General features: G+C 38.4%; 1 protein-coding gene across 1 annotated transcript in view; it reads right to left on the bottom strand.

Annotated features, from left to right (window-relative positions):
* The window catches only part of cacna1bb (calcium channel, voltage-dependent, N type, alpha 1B subunit, b), a 177,306-nt gene that overhangs the window by 88,877 nt on the left and 75,634 nt on the right, over positions 1–12,795 (bottom strand). Inside the window, exons 11-18 of the mRNA XM_058052322.1 lie at positions 12,361–12,464; positions 9,594–9,709; positions 9,393–9,482; positions 8,185–8,274; positions 6,163–6,384; positions 5,961–6,073; positions 5,753–5,865; positions 4,415–4,546 (exon numbers count right to left, since the gene is read on the bottom strand). Coding sequence (XP_057908305.1) covers positions 4,415–4,546; positions 5,753–5,865; positions 5,961–6,073; positions 6,163–6,384; positions 8,185–8,274; positions 9,393–9,482; positions 9,594–9,709; positions 12,361–12,464 — 980 coding nt within the window. The remainder of the gene's footprint in view (positions 1–4,414; positions 4,547–5,752; positions 5,866–5,960; positions 6,074–6,162; positions 6,385–8,184; positions 8,275–9,392; positions 9,483–9,593; positions 9,710–12,360; positions 12,465–12,795) is intronic.

Raw genomic sequence — 12,795 nt, 5'->3', positions numbered from 1 at the left:
AAAATGGGCTGAGAAGGAGAATTATGAATATGAACCATAAACTACCAGGCCGGTTGGATAGACCAGTGTTTTTCAACCTTTTTTGAGCCACGGCACGTTTTTTACATTGTAAAAATCTTGTGGCACACCACAAACCAAAAAGGTTACAAAATGTCACCATGACCTCACACGTGCATCAATAAGTCTATCGAGGAACAAGGTAGGTGTTGCCACACGGACCAATATTACATTGCTCTGCCAGTCTTTACACCACAGACACTCCACAGTAGCCACGTTTTTACATGACCACTTTTTCTCTTTCCGAATGACCTTTCGGGAAACAATGGTATCCATGGAAAGGAATATTCCAATCTCTTGTCAACATGCGCCGTGAAAATCAACCAGAATAGTCATTAGGGCATGCCCAGTGAAAGGTAAACATCAACATCACGTGATACCGGCTTCCCCGAGTTTTTCTTTCACTTGTCGGAATAACTCCGTATTGCCAGTTTTTCGTCTGTCCAGTCTTGAAATTTAGTTTGAATCAAAAACAAACTTTGCTTAGTCCAGTGCCGATTACTGGCCTCCATTTTTAAAAGTGAAGAACGTCTGGATCTGCGTGTTACGTCATATCTGAGCATGCGCTGAAAGAACGCACCCGGGATAAATTTAAACAGGAAAAGATCAAATTCAATCTTGCTAATATTTTATAATTAAACTCAGGACACGTTTTATATAGATATATATTTTCTTTTTTAATAAAACTGCACTTGTGAATAAAGTATAGAAGGGTTTAGATTCTGTTTCACAGATGGCGCTAATGCACACAAAAGCTGCTTGCCAACCGCCAATAAACAACAGAAGAAGAAAAACACCACGAAGAAGAAAGCACCCTGACAACTTTCCGTTTGAGCGGGTACAAGATACCTCAATCGGATTGGTTAAAGGAATATTCCATCCCTGTTCAATTCTTTCCGTTTGAGCAAATAAACCAAATGCAATTTGAATATTTGGGTCCATGTATACTATTGACATAATTGCTATTGACATAATATTTGCAAATGATGATTAATAAATGTTATTATAAAATGTGATATTGGATAATTCCTCACGGCACACCTGACGGTTTCTCAAGGCACACTAGTGTGCCGCGGCACAGTGGTTGAAAATCATTGGGATAGACCATAAAGTGTCCATGGCTGAGGACAACACAACACTGAATATGAATAAAATAAACTCCTGAAACTCCTTTTTCTGTATCTAAACATGTTCTGAGGGCACCCAAAGTAGCGGAAACCACTTTTTATGAGCATTCACATACAGTCGGCATATTTTCTCTGCGCTTATCACAAACAGTTGTGATATCCTTTGAGTCTCAGCAGGGAGACGGTCCACTGCCTCAAGCTGTATTAATTCTCACAGTTTTACCAAGAGACCTTTGGTGTTTTGTGAACGAGAGCGTAATCTCTGAGCCAGGATGCGTAAGTTATTAATTTATTTACCCGTCATTATTTTTAATTTTCATACAGAAATATACATTTTTCATTTAACTAAGCTTAGCATGTTTTTTAAGACGGTGAAATTGCGTGTTCTGCCTCGCTGCAAACATTGTGTGCGCGTCAGACTCATCTCACACTTGTCCATCACAAGGGAGAGACGCAGTGGTAATGATGCCGTAGAAGGGTACAAGGCTGGGTGCCATGGAAACAGCCTGCTGCCTCCAAAGCATCCAGAGGTGGTGTTTGTGAGGGCTGTCAGTGCAAGGAGTACTGAACACTCCTATGTGTAAAAAGAGCCATTTACACATAAGCGTAGTGTAGTGACGAGCGTAGTGACAGACCACCTGGGAACAGTGTGGGCAATAAAACCTCATCTCTCTCATCAGGCATCCATCAACACCATTTCTGGGCTTGGTGGAGAACATTTAACACATTGGTATTGGTACATACAATTGGTTACTTCTGCAGTGCTAGAAATATGTACAGTGGAACCATGGTTAGTGTCATCAGTCTGGCCTAGAAGGCCGAACTCACAGAACAGAACAGAAATGTACAATAAAATCAATTTTTCCCATAAGATATAATGTAAATCGGATGAATCTGTTCTCACTTCAAGTCTCTGCTTTTGTTTTGATGACGGCTGCAAAATAACCCAAAATAGAACCAAAGAAAGTCGCAATTTCCAGCATTTTGATAAAGATGGGGCGAAACACTAGTGGCATCGGTGTGTTTGTCCACAAACGTGGCATCAATGAAAGTGAAAGTAACCTTTCATTCATCATTTACATGTGTTTAATGTTTTATGTGCATTTAAAACTAGAATTGTAAACATTCATTAATTCATTTTCTACCGCTTATCCTCACGAGGGTCGCGGGTATGCTGGAACCTATCCCAGCTGGCTTCGGGTAAGAGGCGGGGTACACCCTGGACTGGTCGTCAGCCAATCACAGGGCAAATATAGATGACAAACAACCATTCACACTCACATTCATACAATTAAAGCTCATGCATACGATAAATACGAGACAATGAGAACGGCAAAACTTACAATGACTACTCTCACTCAACAGCTTTATATGGACCCGTCACCTGTATCTTAAAACGCTATAGAACAGAAATAACCTTGTTGAAAGCCGCCTCATCATTCATTCATTCATTTTCTACCGCTTTTTCCTCACGAGGGTCGCAGGGGATGCTGGAGCCTATCCCAGCTGTCTATGGGCTGGACTGGTCGCCAGCCAATCACAGGGCACATATAGACAAACAACCATTCACACTCACATTCATAGCACATATAGACAAACAACCATTCACACTCACATTCATACCTATGGACAATTTGGAGTGGCCAATTAACCTAGCATGTTTTTGGAATGTGGGAGGAAACCGGAGTACCCGGAGAAAACCCACGCATGCAAACTCCACACAGAGATGGCCGAGGGTGGAATTTAACCCTGGTCTCCTAGCTGTGAGTTCTGCGCGCTAACCACTAGACTGCCGTGCCGCCCCCGCCTCATCATGTCAGGTATAAAATCATATAAAAATCATTGAACCCGTGGTGCCATGTCCCCAAGATCAGCAATATTCCTGATGCATGCAACATATACGTATGTCGGGCCAACACAAAAAAACAATGCTGTATATATATATATATATATACATATATATTGAGGAGGGAAACAACGAGGTTCCTCAGGGAGTTCCAGTAACTGAGACACAGAAGAAGTCACAGAAGAAAGAATGAAGAAGTTGAAATATTAAAGACAGAATACGTTATTTTTTTGAAGATGAAATACTATGAAAAAGAGGCAAGTATACAGAAAAAAAATAAAAATATTATAGGAATATAGTCAAAATATTGAGGAAATAATTATACTTTCCAAAAGAAAATTAAAAGAGTTGGAAAATGCAACAAAATTGCCGTAATTTTACAACAATATAGTCCAAATATTAAGAGTAAAAAGGTGTATTCAAACAAGAAACAAGGTTTTAATATTAAAATTAAAATATTTTAATTAAAATTAAATTAAAATAAAATATAAAAATTTTAATATTATGAGGAAAATGTTTTTGACATTTTTATAGCAATGCATTAACATTTTATTTAAAAATATGTAATTTTTTTAATAAAGTATATATATATATATATAAACAATGCTGTATAAAGTTGGGCTAAAATCCCTCACCATTGACTTCCTGTGTGAGTGAGGTTAGTTATTCAGGACTAAATGCCAGTTGGCTGTGGCTCATCATTAAAAATGTCAGAACTCTTGCTGAGATTAGTATCAAAGAGCCACAGTGTGCCTGCTTTGCCGGATTCCTGCTGTGTCAACATGTCTGTCAACAGCGAGAGCGGGAGGAGGGTCGGGGGGGGGGGGGGGGGGGGGGTTTGGGGGGTTTGGGGGGTGGGGGTGGACTATGCCGAGATAAGCGGTGCTGTATGGATGACAAATAAATGTCTGTTTTCTGTTGAGCTGAAAAAGGCAAGAAGAAGAAGGCTGAGGGGGTAAAAAGCTCAAAGATTCAAGTGAGAGCTAATGTTGGCGAAATGACTTTTAAGAAGTAATTGCTAGTTACATTTCCAAAAAAAATAGTAGGAGATAAATGCATACTGTAAATGAGAAAAATCATCAATACGACCCAAAGTTTGTGATGGAAGGAAATTCACGTATCTAATTTGCATATTATGACGTCACCAGGCTCAGAACTGGTTAAATCCCTTTCTCCACGGTACCCAACAAGCTCATCAAAATGTCTGATCCACTTGTCATACACAAACATTATATATACGTATATTTTTTTTCCTAATTCGTGTGTTGAGCTAATGATAACTCAAGAGGACTGCGTGTGGATTTTGGGTTCATTCAAGCTGTGGAATTGAGAAGACAGAGCAGTCAGGCTGCTGCGAATGGGACAGATTAAAGAGATTACTCACTGTCCTCCGAAGAGCTGCATGCCCAGCAGAGCGAAGACAACAATGAAGAGGAAGAGGAGGAAGAGCAAACTGATGATTGACTTCATGGAATTGAGGAGGGAAACCACGAGGTTCCTCAGGGAGTTCCAGTACCTGACAAGTCACAGAAGAAAGAATGAAGAAGTTGAAATATTAAAGACAGAATATGTTAAGATGAAATACTATGAAAAAGAGGCAAGTATACAGAAAAAATATATAATATTATAGGAATATAGTCAAAATATTGACAAAACAGTTATAATTTCCAAAAGAAAATTAAAAGAGTTGGAAAATGCAAATAAACTACCGTAATTTTACAACAATATAGTCCAAATATTAAGAGTAAAAAGGTGTATTCAAACAAGAAAAAAGGTTGCAAAATTTTAATATTATGAGGAAAATATTTTTGTCATTTTTGTAGCAATGCATTAACTTTTTATTTTAAAAATATGTAATTTTTTTATGAAGTTGCAATTTTTGAAAAATGAGGTTGGGTAGATCTGATAATACAAAATAATAATAATAATAATAATAATAATTATTATTATTATTATTAGAATAAAATAATTATTATATTATTCTATAATATAGTATAATATATAATATAATAAAATAATAATAATAATAATTACTATTATTATTATTAATGATGTTGTCATTATTATTGTTTTATTATGGTTATATTTTTATTATGATTATGTAATAACATTATTATCAATAATAATAAACAATATAATAATAATAATAATAATGATGATTATTATTATTATTATTATTATTATTATTACATTGTTATTATTGATTATGTAATAATATTATTATTAACAATAATAATAATAAACAATATAATAAAATAATTATAATATAAGATAAAGCAATGAAGTCATGATGTTGGACAAAGAAAAATTACAAGAAAGTAGAAATATTAATCATAAAAACAGCAAAACTGAAAAAAGAAATAACATGCTTTTTCACCTATATCACAAAGCTCAGATGCATATTTTTCTTCAATTCTATATTTACTAATTAACCATACATTAACTAATATTAATATATATACGTATATATATATATATATATCTTATTAGCAAACATACATGTGCTGCTTTACAAAAATAAAAGTGGCCCTGCCCTTACGTCCTGTCATTTTTCAATCTATGGCCATCAGCGGAAAAAGTCTGGCCAAATGTTTTATTGATCAATTCTGTTACTTTCCAGCAACAGTTTGATATATTCCCACCAATGCCAGTTAACATTGAACATTGAAACATTTTCTATAATGAGGGTTATTCTCGTTTTGTTTGGCAGAAATGAACTCACTTGGTGACTTTGAAGATCCTCAGCAGTCTCAGGGCCCTCAACACGCTGATACCAAACGATGCTCCTGGTTTGATCATATCCCAGATCACTTCAAAAATACTTCCCACAATTACCTAGAGGTGAAAGCAAAGGGAACAGGTCCATGTTCCACTTTTATATCTAGATCCATTCCTTATTTAACTCGTTGAAATACGCAGCAAAAACTCACCCCAAAATCAAAGCAGTTAAAAGAGGAGTGGAAATAATTCCTTGGTCCAAGGCCGTACATCTTCAAGGTCATCTCGGTGAGAAACAAGCCCAAGAAGACAAACTCTGCTGTGTCTGGTACCGACATGAAAAGTAGCAAAGAGCAGGAGATTTCCAGACTGTTCAAAGTATTGCAGCTATCATGTTGACGATGTGTGACTTACACAGGGCTCTTGTAAGCCACTCGGGTTGGTCGTAGTGAACGATGGCCACGCATAGCGTGTTTAGGCCCACCAGGCACAGAACGATCCAGTAGAAGCTTTGAGCTTTCACCATCCTTCGGATGAAGAATCGGGTTCTCTTCTCCTTACGACGAAAGTACGACGAACTGTCCATCTTTGTGCTGCTTTTCAAACTGGCCCGACCAAAAGGAGAACCGGGAGGAGCTGAACAAAACACATGAACGACATGAAAAGGTTCGTGCATATTCCTCATACTTAAATGATCTGAGACCCTGATAATGAATGATTGGTTGTTGGGATTTTCAATAATATTGAGGTGTGGGGACTGAGATGGCCATTCCAGAACGTTGTACTTGTTCCTCTGCATGAATGCCTTAGTACAATTGGAGTAGTGTTTAGGGCCATTGTGTTGTTGGAAGTATCTGGCCCCGGCGCAACTTCAACTTTGTCACTGATCCTTGAAGGAAAGTTGCAATTTTTGAAAAATGAGGTTTGGGTTGATCTTATAATATAAAATTATAATAATAATAATGACAATAAAGGGCATTCTGATTCTGATTCTGATCTCTGTGTGGAGTTTGCATGTTCTCCCCGTGCATGCGTGGGTTTTCTCCGGGTACTCCGGTTTCCTCCCACATTCCAAAAACATGCTAGGTTAATTGGCGACTCCAAATTGTCCATAGGTATGAATGTGAGTGTGAATGGTTGTTTGTCTATATGTGCCCTGTGATTGGCTGGCGACCAGTCCAGGGTGTACCCCGCCTCTCGCCCGAAGACAGCTGGGATAGGCTCCAGCACGCCCACGACCCTCATGAGGATATGTGGTAGAAAATGAATAAATGAATGAATGAATAATTAGTGTTAAAGGTATTCAAATCAATAAAACAACAAGGCCCAAATTAAGGTACCTTCCTACTTTTGTTTAAATAATTATTGCACACTTTCTGTAAATCCTATAAACTTCGATCACTGTGTTGGTCTGCTATATGATGTATTTAACTGAAATGGCCGATCCAAACAACTAGTGATTTATAAAGGAAAATCTTGAAAACTATCGGGGGTGCCCAAACCTTTTCACACTCTACATATAACTGCTTATTTTTTCATTCATTTTCTACCGCTTATCCTCACGAGGGTCGCAGGGGGTATGCTGGAGCCTATCCCAGCTGTCTTCGGGCAAGAGGCGGGGTACACCCTGGACTGGTGGCCAGCCAATCACAGGGCACATATAGACAAACAACCATTCACACTCACATTCATACCTATGGACAATTTTGCCAATTAACCTAGCATGTTTTTGGAATGTGGGAGGAAACCGGAGTACCCGGAGAAAACCCACACAGAGATGGCCGAGGGTGGAATTGAACCCAGGTCTCCTAGCTGTGAGGTCTGCGCGCTAACCACTCGACCGCCGTGCAGCCTACAACTGCTTATATCAGCGTCAATTAGCCAGTGCGAGGCGTGTTGGCATAAACGGGTTCCATTGTATACAAAAGAAAATAAAAACAATACTGAAATATGATTTTTTACAGAAAGCAGCATTAAAGCCATTTTAATTTTCAAGTTATTGCCCATTTACAACACACAGACAAGAAATGTTCTCCTTTGTGTGGTACCGTGAAGGCAATCAATTTCCCCCAAAAAGTCTAATTCTAATATGCTGCAGGTGATTCTTCTATAACAGGAGTTTAATTTAACAGTCTAATTAGAAAACTTAATTATACTTCTTTTCCCTGAAGGGGATCCCAGACGCAGATGGTGTTGGAGTGCCTCAGTGATGCTCAAAGCTATTTCAGAGACACTTTGGACATTTTTTGACACGGTAAAAAAGCAGCGTTGTTGTGACATGAAACCCCGGCTTAATAAATAGAGATCTGAGTCAGCCAGCATGTGTGCATTTATTGTCAAAGACGGGCCCTTTTGGAAAGGTCGGCCCCGTGACGACACAGCATGTGAAGGTAAGAGGTGATGTGCTGCTGTTGGACAAAAGGATGTCAGACTTACCGACGGAGGAGATGTCAGCGAATGGATCTTCGCCTTCCTCAGCACCGATCAGGTCGTTTTTACCCTTCTTGGCTTTTCCTCGTTTCAGTACTAGAAGGAAATAGAAATATAGAATAAAAATATAGACATGGGTGGTCGACTTGATGCGGATATTTGACAAATTTTCATAGTATCGAGTATCATAGTATCATAGTATCTTAGTATCATGGTTAGTGTTGTATCAGATCGATACTAGCCTTATTAGTATTAGACGTGGCATTATCTGTACTTGTTTTGGTCTGCTGCCCCCTGTTGGCTCTTCTCTGGTCTGCAGATGACTCCTGCCTTGTTCCCCTGGTCTGCACACTGTTGCCCATCAGCAATTAGGCCTTCTTATACCCTGTAACTCGTAGTTGAACCACTTTATAATTCTTATTTGCTACTTTGTACTCTTTTGTTTGGACTTTGAGCTTCCCAGTGACCTTCTGGCACTTTTGTTGCACTTTTTCCGCCTCTGTGAGCGCCCTTTGTTTATGATTAAATACTTTTTTTCCTACGTTTACCTTACTAGTGCCACCCAGCGTAACAAGCTGGACGGATTGGCCGTTTAAGGCTTAACTTCAGATTTTAATTGTTAATTTTAATTTTTTTCCTAATTTCTTTTGGTACATTTTCCAGTGTATCCTTTTCTTGTGCTTCCCCTGATGGTAGTGTGATTCCCGCTATGAAAACCCCTACGCAGACTCAACTGGAGCTACTGTGAACAAAAATAATTCCAATAATTTGATGTCAAACTCGGCGGCACGGCGGTCGAGTGGTTAGCGCGCAGACCTCACAGCTAAGAGACCAGGGTTCAATTCCACCCTCTGCCATCTCTGTGTGGAGTTTGCATGTTCTCCCCGTGCATGCGTGGGTTTTCTCCGGGTACTCCGGTTTCCTCCCACATTCCAAAAACATGCTAGGTTAATTGGCCACTCCAAATTGTCCATAGGTATGAATGTGAGTGTGAATGGTTGTTTGTCTATATGTGCCCTGTGATTACCATGTTTTTTCTTATTACAGTACTACAAAGTGATGTTTCTATAAGAAACAGGTCAGTTTGTATTGTTAACTTCCTACCCTAGGTTCATTCATTCATTCATTTTCTAGCGCTTTTTCCTCACAAGGGTCGCAGGGGTGCTGGAGCCTATCCCAGCTGTCTTTGGATGAATGAATGATGTCAAACTCACCCGGCAGGTTTTGTTTCCTCTTGTACCACGCACCATCCAAAGGCGATTTCTCTTCGGCGATTTCATCCTCCTCCTCCAGCAACACTTCCTCTGAGAGGTAGATCATATTTTGAGTGATTTTCATACAGTACAAATACAGTTTTTAAAATATATCATATATCATATCATATATATATAGTATATCATAGGAATGGGGCCAACCGGCTTTGCAGATCCATTCCAGGTATCCGGTGAGCTCTCTTTCAATTTGTTGCTGTCTTCGAAGCTTCAAGAATTCCTGTCTCTTCTCCACACGTTCCCTCTCTTTGGCAAACTCTCTGTGGAAACGGCAAGTGACTAACTTTTAATGTCCCCCAATAAAATGATATGAATGTGAAGGTGTCGTTATAGGAGAACCATTCTATGTTTTGCCGTATAACAGCATATGACTTTACGATTGTGAGAATGAGCGACTTATAATAACTTTTTAAGGACCTTAAATAAAACATTTTCCTTACTCGTAGCAACAGAAGTTCTTGGTTTGAGAGTTTGTGACTTCACACTGCATGTTTGGTGATATCTTGATAACGAGGTGCCAGAAAAATGATGACAAGTGAGCTTTTGGGGTGCAGGTGGGGGCGTTTTGTGTGTGTATTGATACAGCCGAACACGTTTAAATTGACATCCCTGTGAATAACTAATTAACGGAAACTTAAGGGGTTGTTGACATAACCGAAACAAGTCATCACTTGTCACGTTCACTTGTCACTTTCACCAGAGACGTTTTTGAGGACAGCGGAAGATTGAACCAGCAATCTTCAGTCAATACTGACCAAAATATGATTTTTGAGTTGAAATAACTGATCTAGATTGTTTTCTTTACACAGCAGGCCTGAGACACACCAAGCATTCATCACCTAGACCAGGGGTGGGAAAATGTTATACTTGTGGGCCGCATTGAGTTAACAAAATTGTCCGGAGGGCCAGAACATATATTTAACACACACACACTATTTTATGCAAATAATTTTCCTTGAATTATTTGTCTAATTTTATCTGTAAAAGTGTTACTATCAGCTCTATGGTCTCATGTCCCTTTTTTCAGGAGCACTTTAAACATCAGACCACATCAAGTTATGTCATTTAATTTTACAGTTTTGTTGTTTTTATTACTAAATAAGACGTCCGACTTGCAAGTCATGTTGCCAGTTTGTATGTTCAAAGTTGAAATACTTAGAAAACAACTGGCGGGCCGGATTCAAACGCTTGGTGGGCCACATGTGGCACCCGGACTGCAGTTTGCCCACCACTGACCAAGACCATTGCTTCCGAATTATTTTCTGTCATGCCACCCCTAAGGGACAGAATTGTTTTCACCGCACCCCACATATTTTGAGCTGACACTGTAATAAAAAATAAACATGTTTGTGTCAGTGTGAGAGGTCTCATTTGCTCACATTCTGTATTTTCTGAACGTTTGTGGGCGAGTTTAAGAGGTAATATGCTAATAATAAAGAAAAATAGTAGCCCATACATCCAAAATTTATATCCTTTTACATAAAATGTTATGTTATTATCGTTGTAGTTGCACATCGAATTGTTTACCATAAAGAGATTTCCCCTACTTATTATAGACTTATTAAAACGTCTATGTCAGGGGTCTCAAACTCAATTTACTTGGGGGCCACTGGAGCTAGGGTCTGGGTGAGACTGGGCCACATCAGGTTTTCAAAAAAAAAAAAAAAAACGCATTTATTAAACACAGAAAAATATACAAACTTTTTCAGTGCTTTGGTTCAGATTTTCTACAATAAAAGCGCTGATAAAACATTCCACTGTTCTCAAATATCTTAATTTTTATTTTTCTGCACAAAATAAATGAAAAATAAATAAACAAATCAATAATAAAGAAAATCAATCAATCAGTAATAAATAAATATAATAATAATATAATAATAATAATAAAACAGCAAATGGGTAGACAAATTATTTTTTTCAGATTAAAATGAACAAAGCATTATTAGAGCCCTGTAGACATGACAAAACACAACTATAGTCACATTTATACTTTTTTTATTTACAACATATTGCGCAACTGCAGGGTCTTGAGACACATGCTAACTCGCAAACTAGAGAGCTAGCGACCTAAACGGTAGCCTCCAAGTTATTTCCTTTAAACTTAAATATCCAAAAACTTACCACTTCCACACGGATAGGGAGGATAACTATTAACAGTTATTTAACCTTTAACATGAACATTAATCAAACGTAATAATTTTTTCTGGGTACATGATACCATACAGCATCCATATCAAACTTGCGCGGGCCGCACTAACATTAAACTTTCATATCAAGGCGGGGGCCTCAAACTAGTGTCCTGCGGGCCACATGGGGGGGCGGTAGCGCACTATTTGAGTAGCATTGACTGAGACTGACATGCTGTAATACAGTTCGCAGTACAACATACAATACAATAATTCTGCCCCAAACTACAAACTAATTGAGGGCTAGTGTCCACCTGTATAATAGTAGTGGCCCTGTCATTCAACTCATCGTCAATCATGTCATTATATCCAATCCACCAAGATATTCATGAATAAAGATTTGTTGCAAATGTGAGTCATGTGAGCCAAAGTACAAGTGGTTTTTCAGTGCATTACAGCAATCAATCAATATGGGGAGAAGCACGAGCAAGGCACTGCTTGAATGAAGCTAAAAGCCTTTTCTGTAAATGTCAAAAATATGCTGCTTTTAGGATGTTCAGACAATCAGTGACTCACGTTTGCTTTCATTCAGATTTCGGCCTGGCTGAGTGAGTCAGACAATCTGATCCAGGATCACAGAAGATGATTAAAGTAATCAATACAGGCCTTTTAACCTTAGACTTAAGCTATGCCTTAGGATGCGTTTTATTTTTATTTTCCTTGCTTATTATTATTGTTGAATCTGATTGCAAATCTCCATCATGGTTGTTAAAATGATAACTTACCCTGATAGGACGCCGAGGACAAGGTTGAGCATGAAAAAAGAGCCGATGATGATGAGAGGGATGAAGTAGAGCCAGTTCCATGTGTTTCCTGACACATCATTGGTCTGTACAAAGAAAAAATACAAACAATAAGAAAAAAACATACTAAGGATACTATGAAACAGCAATTGTATCACCTCATTTAAGGATCTCTGAACTGACGGTAGGAAGTTAACAATACAAACTGACCTGTTTCTCATAGAAACATCACTTTGTAGTACTGTAATAAGAAAAACATGGTAGACTAGTACTATGACATCGACATAGGCAATCAACTTAAGCAAGATTCTCTTAGGGTTGCCATAGTCGGTGTGGGAGTCTCAAGTCTTTAATCCCAAATCAAATCTCAAGTAAAAACGTGTAAATTGATGTCAAATCTCAGGTCTAGTCTACCAT

This window comes from Doryrhamphus excisus, chromosome 2, assembly GCF_030265055.1.
Source record: "Doryrhamphus excisus isolate RoL2022-K1 chromosome 2, RoL_Dexc_1.0, whole genome shotgun sequence".
NCBI lineage: Eukaryota > Metazoa > Chordata > Actinopteri > Syngnathiformes > Syngnathidae > Doryrhamphus > Doryrhamphus excisus.
The sequence above is the reverse complement of the archived record's forward strand: the minus strand, read 5'-3'. Positions and strand labels throughout refer to the sequence as shown.